The 16171-nt window shown below is 33.1% G+C and overlaps 4 protein-coding genes across 5 annotated transcripts; 2 read left to right on the top strand and 2 right to left on the bottom strand.

Moving 5' to 3' along the window:
• Nucleotides 1–7114: 7114 nt before the first annotated feature.
• LOC105786762 (uncharacterized) lies at nucleotides 7115–7516 on the bottom strand. Its single transcript, XM_012613243.1, has one exon. The coding sequence runs from the start codon at nucleotides 7514–7516 to the stop codon at nucleotides 7115–7117; it is 402 nt and encodes a 133-aa protein (XP_012468697.1).
• Nucleotides 7517–7645: 129 nt separating this feature from the next.
• LOC105786761 (aconitate hydratase, cytoplasmic) lies at nucleotides 7646–9166 on the top strand. Its single transcript, XM_052628364.1, is given in 7 exon segments — nucleotides 7646–7711; nucleotides 8296–8460; nucleotides 8544–8642; nucleotides 8745–8779; nucleotides 8781–8828; nucleotides 8830–8974; nucleotides 9098–9166. Coding segments are annotated over 7 exon segments (627 nt in total).
• A 388-nt stretch (nucleotides 9167–9554) lies between these two features.
• LOC105780772 (ATP synthase gamma chain, chloroplastic) lies at nucleotides 9555–10924 on the bottom strand. The gene has a single exon (XM_012605271.2). The coding sequence runs from the start codon at nucleotides 10820–10822 to the stop codon at nucleotides 9689–9691; it is 1134 nt and encodes a 377-aa protein (XP_012460725.1). The 5' UTR covers nucleotides 10823–10924; the 3' UTR covers nucleotides 9555–9688.
• A 140-nt stretch (nucleotides 10925–11064) lies between these two features.
• LOC105780781 (uncharacterized) lies at nucleotides 11065–13712 on the top strand. Of its 2 annotated transcripts, none has more exons than XM_052631373.1 (9): nucleotides 11065–11272; nucleotides 11886–11942; nucleotides 12108–12160; nucleotides 12396–12447; nucleotides 12549–12611; nucleotides 12702–12761; nucleotides 12865–12895; nucleotides 13188–13229; nucleotides 13342–13712. In XM_052631373.1, exons 1-9 carry the CDS (start codon nucleotides 11167–11169, stop codon nucleotides 13403–13405), a joined length of 528 nt encoding a protein of 175 aa, XP_052487333.1. In that variant the 5' UTR covers nucleotides 11065–11166; the 3' UTR covers nucleotides 13406–13712. The 2 variants fall into 2 exon arrangements, with proteins under 2 accessions (XP_052487333.1, XP_012460738.1); XM_012605284.2 differs by having other exon boundaries at nucleotides 11068–11278.
• Nucleotides 13713–16171: the final 2459 nt, after the last annotated feature.

Genomic DNA, 16171 nt, shown 5'->3' with positions numbered 1-16171 from the left:
TAAAATAAAAATATATATTAGTAATAAAATAAAAAATTGAGGCCCCTTTTATTTCATTTTTTTCTACTTGCAATAAATTAGAAAACTTAAAAGGCTGACTTTTTTTTTCACATTAAAACTTGAAAAAAAAATTTAGACCCCTTTCAGCACTAGGCCCTAGACGGCTGCACTCCTAAACTACCCCCAAGATCGGGCCAGTTAGTATAAGCTAGATTTCTTCACACACTCACTACATTGGTGACAAAATTAATATTTCAGTCACTCAACTTTGGAAAAATAACAAAACAGTCCTTTTAACCATTTTCCGTTACAGACGTAACAAAAAATGACATGGCATTTAACGGTGGGTTAGCTGTCATTTTAACAGTCCTTTTAAACCTTAAACCCATTTAAGAGCCCTGGGCAGTAGAAGAAGAAGATAAAAAGAAGAATAAGAGAAGAAACAGAGAAGAAGAAGAAGAAGAAGAAGAAGAAGAAGAAGAAGAAGAGGAAGAAGAAAACAAGAAGAGGAGAAGAAGAATAAGAGAAAATGGAAGGAGCTTCGTATCAACGATTCCCAATGGTTAAAATCCAGGAACTCAAAGACGACTACGCTTCCACGGCACCAACACTTCCATGGCCAACGCCCTCCTCCGCACAAGTTGAGTGCATGTGCTAATGCACATATGCAGTTTGTGCATTGATTCTGAAGTTTTTTTTCTTCTGATGATAGAATGGACTTGTTACCAAGGTTGAAAAGTCTAGAAACATATAAAGAAAAGGAAAAACAAGGCTAAGAAAGTCAGAGGTGTAAAGAAGGTAATTGGGGTGTTTGTTCATTCAACTATTTTTTCTTGAATTTATTTTATCTATTATTTGTCACTTTGCCCACATTGCAGACTAAGGCTGGAGAGGCTGCCAAGAAAAAGTGAGATCCCCATAGATATGAACTAAGTTTCATGCAGCAATACAATCAAGCCCTTACTTATTTACCTTCATTTATATTGTTTGCCATTGAACTTCAAATGTGTAATGTTGAGTTCATTCTTCTTTTGAATATCCATTTGGATTTTTGTATTATGGACCTACTTTACTTGTTCCTATGGAAATTGAAATCTGAATTAGTACCATGTTATGTCATCTAATGCTTTGAAATTTGTATTTACCAATTATTGGTCCTTTCTTTTTCTTTGAATCCTATAGTTTGTTCATGTTTGATTGGAACCACTGACTTTCATGGTGCTTGAGTGCTTGGTTTTTCAAGGATGAGGATGGCTTGGGGTTGTTCAGCAACTGTTGTTGTGGCTCCTGATTTGTAGCCATTGTTCTGTTGTGGGTTTGACCCTTTGGTTTTTGTCGAGCAACAACCCATTTGGATTGAAAGAAAAAGACCCAAATTCAGGAGATGGTAAAAGACGAGGTTGAGGGAGAAAAAAGATGAAGAGAAAGAAGAGAAGAACAAGAAAAAATAAAAGAAGCTTAAAGAGAAAGAGGTTGAGGGAGAAGAAGATGAAGAGAAAGATGAGAAGAAAAAGAAGAAAGACACAGAGAAGGACCAATCATCTTTTATTTTCTTCTTTGACCTTTTGACTACTCGTCCAACGTGGCAAGTTAACTGGCCACATCAGCTAGTTAATTGGCCATGTCAGCTATCCCGTTAAGTTTGTGACGGAAAATGTTAATGAGTGACTGATTTGTATCTTTTCAATAACATTAGTGACTGTTTTGTTATTTTTCCAAAGTTGAGTGACTGAAATGAAACATAGGTGACTGTTTGACCCTTTGACTACTCGTCCAACGTGGCAAGTTAACTGGCCACAGCAGCTAGTTAATTGGCCACGTTAGCTATCCCGTTAAGCTTGTGACGGAAAATGTTAATGAGTGACTGATTTGTCACTTTTCAATAACGTTAGTGACTGTTTTGTTATTTTTCCAAAGTTGAGTGACTGAAATGAAACCTAGGTGACTGTTTTGTCAACTACCCCAAAGTTGAGTGACTGTTGGTGTAATTTATCCTATAAAAATAAATACACATATAATTGTTGGTACTTGAATTATATGTTTTCTCACTTTAGTACTTGAATTATCATTTTTGTCTTAGTTTACTCTAAAAAATAAACTTGTCAATAAAAATGTGAAATGTGACATTATTATCGGACACCAATAAATTTATGTGTAAAATGGAACAAAATTATAGTTCAAATAACAAAATAAAAAAAAGGTTAAATACCAAAATGAATAAAAGGTATAATTTAAGGGTTAGATTGTAATTTAAACTTTTTAAGTGGAGTACTGCTTTAAAGAAAAGCTTCTTTTATTTTTTTAAAAAGTAAAATACTTATATAACCCTATCAAATAATATATTTTTATCATTAAAGCTTTGATTCAATGATAAGATGGAGTCTGAGCCCTTAAGTATTTTGAAAGTTAAAGTTTGAATTTTATCGTATGTATGAATTTCCTTCAAATTTATTCTAGGTTTAATATTTGTATATATATAATTGTAATCGAACCATTTTAAAAAGTAAAATAGTTATATTTAAATTTAATTATAAAAATATCTTAATTTTTTTAATTAGTGTGAAGAACACATTTAGAATAAATGGTATTGGAGAAACAAGTGTTTAACCCCATTCAATCCGAAGGAAAATTTTCGGTCATTTTCATGCCCCCGTTGGTGCCCTTTTTATGAATGGGGCACAAAAAGGTTTTCATTAACTTGATCTATATGTAAAAAATTAAAATTTTTGGAGAGATTAAATTACAATAATAGGGGGAAAAGGTGTACAAAAATATAATGAGATTGTTTAATTTTGGATACTTTGAAAACCTTTTGATGTAGAAAAGTTGAAGAGGTTGTTTTTAAGGTTAAAATATTAGCCGAAAGGTATGATGAAGTCAATAAAGATGGGAAATCCAGCCCATAGATATGTAGTTTAAGCCTAAGATAGACAAATCCAAATGTGATTTGAAATGCTATACAATGTTTCATGTCAAACAAAATTACACCCAAAGTAGAAAAGATAATATAATTTGAGATTAAGGGGAACGTTATTGAAGGCATTTAGATACTATATATATTTTATCAACTTTAACATTCATACATCATGGTGTTGATGACAACGAGTAGTGCAGAATTATGTTCGAGTCAAAAGAGGTCAAGAGTTCGGAAAATTTTGATTATCCCTTCTAATTTTTTAATAAGAAGCTTAATGAAACATTCCGTTCCGATGATGAGATTTGATGAATAATCCAGAGACAAAATTGCAAGAATGAAAATGATATGTGGCAACGTGACCCACATGCATCAACTGGGTTCAAAGAATATGGCAAAGCGTAAACAAAACCAATTAAAATATTTACGATGATTTGATGCTTTTCAAATCAAACTCCTTGTTGAAGAACAGGAATGTGTTTTGTTTTCGCTGTTGGCTCCATTGTCAAACATAAAGACTGCAGGTTCATGCGCGAAATAAACACATGCTCTCCACCGTGGCGGCCATGAAACCTACTTCCTCGCTTTCTTGTCTTTTTCGTCAGCCGACATCTCGTTGATTAAAACCAAAAATGAAAAATAAAATTTCTTCAGTTAGTTGAATATCCAGTGAATTCAGAATTTCTTTTAAGGGATTCAAATTAAATTATTAAGTATTAAATATAAATTTTATTACTATTTTATTAATTTTAAAGAAATTATTTTTGAGTTCTTGAGGGGTCGAAGCACAAATTTCCACTATATTAATGTATAATTTAATCATTTATAAAAGAGTTAAAAATTATAATTTTTAAAATTTGGGGATTAAGATCCTATAAACTAATTATTGTTTATTAAATTAAAGAGTAATTTTCTTTTTACTTAAACTTTTCTTACCAATATGAATAGATTGAATTGAACACTTATTAATATTTTAATAAAATTATTATTTAAATCTCATGAATTAAATTGAGATGAATTTATATAGGAAAATAATTGGTAAATGTATAATGGAAGGTAATGCATTATCTAGTTTCTTTATTAAAAGAATAAACTAATTATTGTTTATTAAATTAAAGAGTAAATTGATAATTTTATTAAAATTTTTATTTATTTATTTTATTAAAATTGATATGGTTGACAAAATAGTGAAACGAATACATAGGGCGTGCTACATGTTCCTTATTATGATGTACAAAGACTAATTTTAACAATAGAAATGGATGGAATTTTAATAAAAGACCAATTTGCTTTTTGATTTAATGTACAAGGATTAATTTACTCATTTTTGAGTCAAAGGAGTAAAATACAATCTAACTCTTAATATAAGTGTCTCTATAATATTTTTACGAAACTAATAGCATTCAAATGAAAACATCATTAGAAGAAGAAAAAGAAAGTACTTGTTAAATTTGATCCTAAATTTGATGGGTTCCAATGGGGATTTTCCTTATAAGTATTAAAACAACTTTTAATTTTATTATTATATATATTAATATTAAGTAGTTGATTGAGTTTATGTCATTTTTCGATCGGATTTTAACTAAGTCGAAAATTATCAAAATCTATTTTCTTTTATAAAACAATAAATATGGGTATATATATATATTTTTTTTTATTTTCTTTAAACCTAAAAGCATAAATACATATAATGAAAACCATAATTTAAAATCGAACCAAAATGAATCCCATGTGATGGCATGATGGTCAATGGTGCTCACTGTTCTAGGTGTGGCCTTAGCTTGAGTTGTACTAATTGTGTTTATTATTTAGATTTTTGCACTATTATTGTAATTCAAAAAAAAAAACCAAAACAATATTTTTTTAATATTTTAATTTTATCATTTCAACTAAATTTAAAAATAATTAATATATCAATTTTTTTATATATTTATCACATCAATTTTATTATATTTAATATATATGCAAATTCCCAAACCGGATTTACCCAAGTTATTCGGAGGAGATTAAAAATTTGGACAGTCGGCAAATGAAAATCCGGGCATCTTTTTCAGGAAAAAGATTTTCCTTTATATACCGTGTGATAAAGAAAACTAGCTGACAATTTTCTCCACCAAACTGCCATTAAAGGTGCAAGCATTAGCTTAATTGGTCAAGATGAACAACCATGACTGAAACATGAAAGATTTTAGGACAAGAACAAACTTCCACTTATCATTCTTAAATATACAGCAGAATCTACCTAACATATTATCACCAGTGGTACACAATTCCACGTAATATCATCTTTTTAAAAAAAATTACTATTATATTTAAATTTCAACACGCTCTCACTCTTCACATGTAATCTGGACGAATGATTAATGAATTTGTGCATGAACTCAAGTTTGAAAGAGAGAAATACAGTTGTTAGCTAGAATATAATTAAAGTGTCCAAAATCATTGGATGAAGAAATATTGAAAGGGTATGGGAGGTGGAGGAAAGATAGTACTTTATATCAGATTGAAAATTGAAATTGAAGTTGATGACTCAGAAAGTCATGGTTGGAGCTTTTAGTGTAAAGTTCAATTATTGTGTTATTACTTTGTGGAAAGATCATTCAAAAGAGTACTAAATCTAAGGATTTGAAAACTAATAAAAGCACAATACTTTCCAAGCATGTGTGGTCTCTTGATTTCCTGAAAACTTTGAACACTATTTGCTTTAGGATTTTTACCAATGTCTAGAAATACATTTAACTTAGATTTGGTCGTTTTTCAGACAAGATCAGCATAAAGGTTTTGGGTAGTTTGAAACTCAGTGCAAAGAGACTAAAACTTATCAAATGGTTGAACATAATGCTATTTGGATCCTCAAAGTTAAGACCAGAAATCTGAAACTATGAACATGTAAGGCCTATTTGAAAGCATAAATTTGCTAGGAATTTGTCTGTTTCTGTTACATGTTGTTGCCTGAGGAAGCATGACATTTCAATTTATGACTATTTTTGGAGAGACACAGATGCATCATCCATGATACTAGAGTGGCTTTCAAGAAATAATGAATTAATGTAAGATCATTACGTCTCGACTGCTGAGTAAGCAATAGTCAGTTTGATTTGAGTTAAACTGTTCAATTCGGTACTTGTAATGACTGATTCTGATTGGACGCAATGAATGACAAGTTTTATGTTCAGATACAAGTAATGATAGGATTCTCCAAATGGTGATAAGGGTAACATTCAGGCTTCATACAGGAACAACTTTGGTTTTTGGATTGATAGGAGCATTGAAGTACATGATTGGCCACAATACTTTGCTTTGAGAGATAAACAAACAATAATAACATAGATGCAAGTGACTACTAAACTAAGAACCATGAATAGGTTTGGACAGAAATGTTATAAAACAAACAAATAACATATCAACTTTCAACGAAGGAACAGATTCACATAAAGGCCTAAACATAAACTTTGGCTGTAAGCAATGCAGTATTCTCCAGACTTCACATTCAGGGATCATTCAGTTGAGAGTTTGAGCTAGATTTCAACTAAGAAGCTTAGTTTTAGAACCCCGGAATCAGCTCTAGTTCCCAAAGTTTCTCTTCATTGAATATTGCACGTTTCTTACTTCTTGGAAATGATACAGCTAAACATAAAGCAACATAGACAGATATGACAAGACAAATTGGTTACTTGAGATTTTAATCTACCAGAAGGGTAAATTTCCCCTGTTTTAAAACCTGATTCAACCTCAAATCAGCTTAACGAACAACATTTGATTCAACAAAAGAAACCAATAGTGTAGTTTGACAAATCCCATTTGCCCTTGATCATGAAAAAGATCAGAAACAAGAACAGTAATTTAAGATGTGAATGAGAAAGACTAATTGTATCTCTTTGATTGACCACTTCATACTAATTGTATTTCTTTGATTGGCCACTTCATACAAGGACAAGGATATTACTGTTGAGTTAAAAAAAAAAAAAAAAACCTTCCTTGAGTTCCCTACGAGACCAAAACATTGGTTTAAATGAACATCAGTAGTTATTACAATCACTTGTGTCATAAACGAAAGGAAACAAATTTTGGGGTCATTCCACCATAATTATAAGCGAAACTTCACATTCAATTTCCCTGTAAAATCAATACCACAAAAAGGAAGAAACTTTACAAGGGAATGCAAAGAGAACCCTTTTTTTTTTAATTCACCACTTCGATTCAATGAGCCACAACAACATCAGTGTTTAGCACGTTAATCAACAAATTATCACCATTTCTATTACTTCTACTCTCACTATTATTATCGTTCTCCCTAGATTCTAAACTTTGACTAGAAGCCTGAAAATTGACAAGCAAAAGAGATTTGGGAGCCAAAAGCTTCTTCCTTTGGAGACAACATGAACCTCCATAGATCTTGCTAAGGAACCTTGGGATCTGATCAAAATCTGAAATTTGGATCTGGGTTTGGCTTGGACTCAAAGATGGGATCGAGTCAAGTCGAAATAGCTTGAGCTTGTTGGATCTGGCATTGATTTTGGAGTCCCTTAGTTGGGCTAAAGCTCCTGGCTTTAGATACCTGTGGAATGCTTCAGCCTTGAAGGATCTTGAAATGGATTTCATCTGGAAAATTTTGGGAAATTTAGATGGATACGGAACTGTGGAGTAAGTAGTAGATAGATATTTTATTGGATGAGAAAAAATGGGAGAGTTTTATAAGGGAAAAGAGGAGTGTTTGAGAAGCGGGAAAATATGGGTGGGAAAATTGGAGAAATAGGGCTGAGAAAGAAAGAGAATGTTTTTAGGGCTTTGAAAAAGGTAGGGCGGGAAATCCATGCATAGTTGGACTGAATCACGTGATTTCTCTTGTTTATTAGAGATTTTAAGTAGCAACAGGGTTAAAATTTTGGAAGCATGAGGTTTTGTTTATGTAGAAATAAAATTATTCAAAATCTAGTTTTTGTGATTTTTTTGTGCTTCATTAAATTTAAAATCAAGTTGCATCGTATTTTAACATTGAACAAAATTTTTACGATACTATGTTTTTTTTATCTACAATATTACTTTTTTTATCGAATATTAAACTTCACTTAATACGCTTGCATCGAGATTTAAAGATAAAAGGAAAATTGAGTCAAGCAAGGAAATGAATCTTTATTTTGTTTGGATATTATATTTTGATGGAATATGGAAAAGTAGAAGTAGAGGTGTTCATAGATTCATCATAAGTCTAATTTTAAAAGAAAATTCTAGGCTTGGATCTAGGCATCAGAACCACTCAAATGACTTGTTTACTGTTTGAAATAAATAAAAATATTTTTTAAAAATTTTAATGATAAAAATATGCAAGTAAATTGTTCTTATGTTTTTTTTTTTTTTGAACAACAAAATGGATCAAGTAGAGGGACTTCAATACCTATGGTAGTCGTCGAGGCAATGATGAGGTGATGGCAAGGGGTGCATTTGCCAATATTCTCCTTGTTAACAAGCTCTTGAAGGGGGAAGTTAGCCCCAAGATAATTCATGTCCCAACAGGAGATAAACTCAATGTATATGATGCTGCAATGGTGCGTGTTAGCATCAGTATTTAGAAATACATGACTTAAGCTTAGACCCTATTTAATAAATACGGAATATCATCTACTCGCAGAAGTACAAGGCCACCGGGCAGGACACCATTATCTTAGCTGGATCAGATTATGGAAGCGGCAGCTCACGAGATTGGGCGGCCAAAGGCCCAATGTTAGTGGTGCAAATAGCCAAATACATCTAAATGCCATGTGTTTTTTTTTTTTTGTTTCTAGCTCATCTTATCTATCAATATAATTCACCTTTCCTCCCCTTTGTTTAGGGAGTCAAAGCAGTGATTGCTAAGAGCTTCGAGAGAGAATCTGGTCGGTATAGGGATCATAACATTTTGTTTCAAGGCTGGAGAATGCTGATACACTAGTATTAACAGGTCTCGAGCGCTATACAATTCACCTACCAAGTAAAATCTGTGAGATAAGAGCAGGCCAAGATGTTACCATCACAACCGACACCAGAAAATCCTTCACATGTACTGTCCGCTTCAATACAAAGGTATGTCACGACTCAACAGTTATATGAAGAGAAAAGGGGAGGGTTTTTTGCCAAGCATTCAGGATTGAATTACCAGCTTTATGCATATAAATGTTGCTAACTTGCATGAGAATTAATCTGCAGGTGGAATTGGCTTACTTTAATCATGGTGCAATACTTCCATTCATCATTCAAAACCTTAACAAGGAGTGAAGAACTTAGCTTCAAATCAGTAACCTCTCCACTTTGCAATCGACATTGCTTGACCTCTTTACAGGTTATTGGTGGGGGGGCTTCTGCATATGATCACTAGCGGAGCAGAGAGGATTTGCATGTACCCCAAAGCATTTTTTTTTAAAAATGAAAAGAAGTGTGTTATACCATATATATAAATCTTGAATATATTTATTACAACACATTAATGTTGTTAAAATTCGTAAAAATCACCGCTTCATTTTCTCTAGTTTCAATCTAATATGTACTGTAGAACAAAAGTGCAACACCAAATGTAACCTTGAAGCACATAAAGTAGTTTAAATTGCGAGTAAAGGCACCATGCTGAACAGTGAGACATAGCATATGGTTGAAGATAAAGGAGCAATGAAGCAAAAATTAGAATCATTGAACAAATTCCTCTTTATTGCAATCATAATCAAAAGACTATGCACTTCATAAGGATATTGGAGGAAAGAAACATACAAAGTAAGGAGTGGTAAAAACGGTCCAATTATGAATTTATGTAAGTGCCTCAGCTCCAGCAACAATCTCCAGAATCTCACCGGTTATTTTTGCCTGTCGCTCCCGATTATAGACAATTGAAAGATTCTTCTTCAACTCAACTGCATTATCAGTAGCATTACTCATTGCATTCATCCTAGCTGCAAGCTCACTCGCCAACGATTCCTGCAATGCCCTCAAGATCTGACTGTTCAAATAAAGAGGCATCATGGCATCAAGAATTTGAACCGGATCTTGCTCGAACTGCATAAGAGGAGAAATTGGCCCTCCTTCCACCCTCACTTTATCCCTCTCCACAGCCAGCTTCCCTTCCTTGGTTGTCAACATAAACAACTCATCTTCCACAGCATCAACACAATTCCCATTCACATCAAAAACCTCCCCTCTCACCGACAAAGGAAGCAGAGTACGGATCACCGGATCCGACTTCACCAAAGATACAAACTTTGTGTACACAAGCTCAACCTTATCGACCTCTTCAGTAACAAACAATGAGAAAACATCATCAGCAATCATCTGAGCTTCTTTTGCAGTAGGAAACCCTACTCCTTCAACAAATCTTTCAACCGAAACATCATCTTTCCGACTAAAATAAGAATTACCCTTTTTTCCTACACTAATAACAGTGTAATCCAATCCAAGACCTCTCAAATTCGAAATCCGGGACTCAGCCTTTTTTATCACTGCACTGTTGAAACTACCACAAAGACCCCTATCACCAGTTGTAACAACTAGAGCTACTTTCTTAACAGGCCTAATAACAGTTAAAGGACAATCAACATCGTCACATTGTAAACTTTCATTAATAGTGTAAAGTAACTCAACTAAAGCCTCAGTAAAAGGCCTACCATTGATGACAGCTTCTTGAGCTCTCCTAACCTTTGCAGCAGCCACCAGCTTCATTGCTTCAGTGATTTTTTGAGTGCTTTTTACTGTTTCAATTCGTTTTCGGAGCTCAAGAAGGCGGCAACGAATTCGAGTAAAGGGTGAAGGAGATTGAGAGAGGCTTTTTGGTGGTAATCTTTTAGAAAATTGGAGAAATGGGTTTTGGTTAAATTGATATAAGAGTATATTTTTATTGGAATTTGAAGGTTTTGATGAGACCCAAATCGGTAGATTTGATGAATACATTATTGAGAGAGGGGTTTTTGCAGGGTTTTGGGATTAAGCTTAGAATCCGATCAAAGTGACAAACGATTGCTGTTGGGACTTTTTTCAGTTGTTGTAAGACTCTGTTTGGGCTACTTTTATTAATAAATGAACCGAGTTTAGATTAAAAGAGAATTATTTTTGAAGTAACAAACAGAGCCTAAAAGACAACCCACGGGTCACTTCCACGTGAATTAGAACTTTAAGACTCAAAACGGCATGTCGTTTTGAGCTACTGTCTGTGACCTTAGCTTCACCCTCCAATGTCGCAAAGTCCTTAATTGAAGTTACCAAAAAGCCGAAAGACCGCAGCTTTAGAAGCAGAGATGTCAAAGCTGTTGTCTAGAATTGCTGGGTTTTTCAGCAACAGAACATTCATAGGTGTAGATAAAGCTGGGAACCGTTACTTCACTAGAAAAGAAGAGATTGATGGTATTTGTAAGTCGGTCTCATTCCCTTTTCTTTTTTTAATTTTAAAAAATTTCACTCTTATGGATATGGGTACTTGTTGTTGATCCTGTTTGTTCCTTTTCTGTATGGGTTTTTTACCTGTGATTCTTGTTTGTGTTTTTAAACTTTTTATTTGAATTATTGGATTATTTGTCTGGGATTTTGAAGAATTGTATGAACATGTGTATTTTGTATTGCATTTCGTGTATATAATTGTTGCAAATAGCTAGCAATTTGACATCTGGATTCCCCTTTGATTTACTTTTCTTTTAGCTATTGCTTGTTGGGAGATTAGTTCTTTGTTTATGAAATCATGTAGGGTAAGACTTGAAGCCTTCAAGGTCTAGCTAGATATGTTTATTTGATGTCTTTGAGCTGGATTTTCATTCTTGTCTTTTAAGGATTTTTCGAACTAAGATGCTATTTTGCTCCAAGGGCCTCGTCTGAATGTGGGGTTTAATCGTAAGGAGGTTTCAAGAAGGAGAAAGTAATAAGGAAAATAGCAGGCCTGAACACCGTATTTGGAATTAATGCAGATTTTTGTTGCCATTACTATTAAGTTTCTTTGACATTGTAATTTCTGTCTATGTATTAGTAAAGGAGAAAAGATGGGTGGAATTCAAAGGAGAGCAAGATCCAACATCCATCTCAGGTAAGCTTGCTCGCTCTTTACCCATGTCCATTAATCATAGCATAGAATAGAATAGACAATGATACTCTCAATGTAACTAACCGGTATGTTTGTTAAAAGCTACCTTAACATGCACTACATTTTTTTTATCCTTACTTATGGTTTCTTGCCGTTCAATTGCTGTAGTTGAATGGATATGTTGGTTGAACGGGCAGCGAAAAGTAGCTCCGACTCCAGAGGTACTTACAAATGCATTATCAAAATTTTTCTCAAAGCACCAAAACTTTCCCTCATCAAAAGATGAAGTGAACTATAATTATACATTTAAATGGATAAATATCTCTTAAACAGATAGCAGATTTGATGAAAACATTTTGATATCAAATCTTTTACTTTGGTTGCAAGTTTTCCGGGTAAGGATCCTGGTGGAATGATTTCAACTCCAATTTGACAGTTTATTGTTTCTATCTTCAGGAAATGATGGAACTTGAAGCAAGGCGTGAACGTGTTAGGCTTAATGTTGCCCGTATGTATTACTAGTACTAGTAGTATCAATTTACACGTCTCAATACTACATTCTCTGATAAAGATTTGTCTTGCCTTTTTCTTTTTTTTTTGGGAAAAAAGTTCTGAAGAAGGAAGAAGAAGAAAGGAAAGCCAGAGAAGGCAGTAGGAAGGCTGTGAGCTTGGGTTAGTGTTTAGCTACTGCTTTTGTGTTTCCTCATCCCCTGTTGCTATATTTCATTGTCTAGTTGTTGATAACTATACTGTAACTTAAAGGTAAAGTTGGAGGTCCAGACTTAAAAAGCTTCATTCGGCAATTTCCATCTGCTTCAGAAGGTATTATATTCTTTTACTGAGCTGTGCATCTGTTCTAAAACTTAATCAATATAATTTATCAAAGCTTTGCTGCCAATGTTTTCATTCCGATGTTTTTACTCAGGTGACAAAGTTGAACAAGCATCAGATGGAAGGTAAGAGACAACAAACTATTTTGCTACTTGAACTAAACATTGCTGAGAATTGAAGCAATAATAATGCTACTTTGTTGAATTCTTTATCACTGTGGTTTTATCTTTTTCCTAATCTGATTCCTATGCTGGATTCCCCTTTCTTTTTAACTCTCCCTGCATTGCACCGGTGACCTTTTTTTTTTTTTTTCTGGTAAAATGAGTTGCCATTGGAGCTTATTTGTTTTTCTTTTTATCATATCATGATAATTGCTCAATACTATGAACGCTTAAACATCTCATCTTGTATTTACAGGATCAAAGAAACACATGAAGAAAAAGAAGAGCCAATTCCAGAGTAAGTTTTGGTCCCTTTTCGAAAATATAGCTTTATACATGGATACTCTCAGCTCACTATTCTTGCTAACACGAATTATGTGTTCTTTTATCCTCCTATCTATTTTTTTCAGGTCTTCGGAACCAACAGGATCTGGTGCAACCTATAAGCCAGGAACATGGCAACCACCAACATGAAGATAATCAATGCATGTTGAGAGCTGTTTACGGCACCATAATGCCTACATTTCTGCCCTTCGATCCATACCACAGAATCTACTCTGAGATAAACCACCATTGTTGTCTGGTGAAGCCTCAATTTTGGCACTCTAAACGAACACATTCTTTAGCGGATCACATTTAAAATTGATTTTCGTTTTTGGGTTTTGATGGATGATGGTTGGTATTCAGATTTTATCCATCAATGCATGATTTGAGGGCTAATCCCAAACCTTTTCTTCATGTTGTAGAGGTGATAAAATATTGCTAGTATTCTTTTGGTTCACTTCTCTTGAACATTTGAACATAGGCAATACTATTCATTAATCTTAGTTCAAAAAGAACCGTCTGAAAGAGCTAAGAGCATAAATAGCTCTGTTTAGCAATGCTTTATATCTTCCTTTTTAACCGGATTATGTGTAAACCTGTTTATGGGTTGGGCCATTCGCTTAGGCCTGGAAGTTTGCTAAAAAATTGGAGGGTTTGGATGAAATACGAGGTTTGAAAAATGAGTTTGGATAAAATTTAAGGCTCATTTTTTATATGGACTGGGTTTTGGGTAAGATTCTTTTTAGGTTGAGTTGAGCTTGACCCAGCCTGTCCCAAATATTATGTTATAAAATAATATTATATTAATTATATATGTTAAATAATAATTATATATATTTATATTTATATTAAATTATTAATTCAATAACAATTAAATCTATTTCTTAAATCAAGTTGGGTTCAAACAAAAAAATTAAATCTATTTTCTGGACCGAAATAGGTTTTAACTTGAAAAAGTGACTTAAATATCTTATATTGACCCGACCATTGAACACCTTTAATTATGTTTTGTGTTAGCTAATTTGCAAAGAAAACAATCTTCTTTTCATGGTATAAGACTTGATAAGCTAAGTCTACTATTTAACTTTTTTTATTTTTAAATGTGAAAGTATAAATTACAAAGAGCGTTCCACTGTGGCTCTTCAACCTCTCCGGCTTTCGTCGCGTGGTGGTTCTGGCAGCATTCGCCTTCTCTTTCGCATGAGGGTGACAATTGAGCCCTTTTGCTGAGTCGGTGGTGGCCGGGGGTTTTGGGGCGAAATTAAAGTATATATTTTTATAATAGTAAAAAGATAATTTTATAATTTTAATATGTTATATCTTTATAATTTTTAAAAATTTAAATCAAATATTTATTATTTTTAAAAGTTAAAGTATAATTTTATCATTATTAATTTAAAATTTTATAAATTATAAAATAACTCAAATAAAAAAAATTCATATTTGAGGCTCGAGCCCATTGGATTAGCCACTCGTGGTGGTTGATTCCCATCCTATTTTTAGCTTATTTTTCACAGTTGTTGTTTCAAGCTAGCAAGGGTGGCTTTCACATCAAGGCGGCTATGCTGGCTTCGATGGTGTGTCCACTAATGTGATGGACATGAATCTTCCTTTCCTTCATCTTTTACCAACAAGGAAAGGCTAATTCAAGTATGATTATGAGTCTCGATTTGTAAAGCACTACAATAATAATAAAGAGATTTGGTTATTAAATGTTGACAAAGATGTGGGTGTTTATAAAATTTTCAAACAAATACTTCTGAGAACGAGTTTCTCTTAGAAGAGTCATTAATTTTCTTAGAACCACTAAAAAAAACCTTCCAGAAAGTTGTCACCGTCGTGCCAGGACATGCAGGCACCATTTCAATTTTACTACTTTTTTTACCTATTCAAACTTTGCTTTCTAGTCCAAAAACAAAAAGGAATTCTAATAATTATTTTATAATTAAATTAGTTGAGCGATTTTTCATTATTTAAACATAAAATTTTAAAATATAGTTTCCTCCTTTTCTTCATTATATATATTAGTCAACTATTATTTAAAATGTGAAGTGGCAAAAGTTCTAAATACAAAAATCAAAATACTATAATATATATATAATCAAAAGAAATAGCCAAACATTTATATCATTATTTTCTTCTCCTTTTAACCAAACAATTCTCAACGGAAAAATAATTTTGGGAACCTTTTTATTTTCGTTTAGAAGTTTAATTCAATTTGAATTTATAATTGAAATTTAATAGGATTATTGAATATCGGTGAAATAGGGATGAAAATTCAATTATGTGTGGAATAATTTGATTTGAAAGGTAATCACGTCTATTATTTCAATTTTTACTATGTAGATTTTGTGGAAAGGGTCCTTACGCAAAGGTTTAAGTCTGTTAAAGGGATCAGTCGAAGGTGTCTTGTATCTCGATACCTTTTTGTGTTTTGTATGGAATAGTTGGGACATGGTATTCATTCAACTACTTCCAGTGGTAGATGGTGTCCTATTCGATTATCTCAATTCCGGCCGGAGTTATCCCACCTTTTCTTTATTGATGATCTGATCATCTTTTCCAAAGCAAATTTGAAACAAGCTCGGCTTCTCAAGGAAACTCTGGATAGTTTTTGTGCTTTTTCGGAGTATCGGGTTAATGTCTACAAGACTAATATTTTCCTCTCTAGTGGAATTGACGAGAAGCTAGGTAACAGGATAAGCACTCTACTTGGATTTCAAATGGTATAAAATCTCATAACATATCTGGGAGTGCCTTTATTTCATGGTAAAATAACGAGCAATACTTTGAGGTTTGTGGTTGAAAAGGCTCACAATAAATTGCATAATTGGGATTCCAGTCAGCTTTCTCTTGCAAGCAGAATTACTTTAGTGCACTATGTGCTCCTGATAAGGAATTGAAGCGGAGGAAGTG

This window comes from Gossypium raimondii, chromosome 1 (genome assembly GCF_025698545.1).
Source record: "Gossypium raimondii isolate GPD5lz chromosome 1, ASM2569854v1, whole genome shotgun sequence".
Classification (NCBI taxonomy): Eukaryota; Viridiplantae; Streptophyta; class Magnoliopsida; order Malvales; family Malvaceae; genus Gossypium; species Gossypium raimondii.
The sequence above is the reverse complement of the archived record's forward strand: the minus strand, read 5'-3'. Positions and strand labels throughout refer to the sequence as shown.

Coding starts and splice junctions, on each gene's coding strand:
- LOC105786762 (XM_012613243.1), bottom strand. CDS start 7,516: ATGAAATCCATTTCAAGATCCTTCAAGGCTGAAGCATTCCACAGGTAT.
- LOC105780772 (XM_012605271.2), bottom strand. CDS start 10,822: ATGTATTCATCAAATCTACCGATTTGGGTCTCATCAAAACCTTCAAAT.
- LOC105780781 (XM_012605284.2), top strand. CDS start 11,167: ATGTCAAAGCTGTTGTCTAGAATTGCTGGGTTTTTCAGCAACAGAACA. Junction 12,762..12,864: donor ATTTCCATCTGCTTCAGAAG/GTATTATATTCT, acceptor GTTTTTACTCAG/GTGACAAAGTTGAACAAGCA. Junction 13,230..13,341: donor AAAGAAGAGCCAATTCCAGA/GTAAGTTTTGGT, acceptor TATTTTTTTCAG/GTCTTCGGAACCAACAGGAT.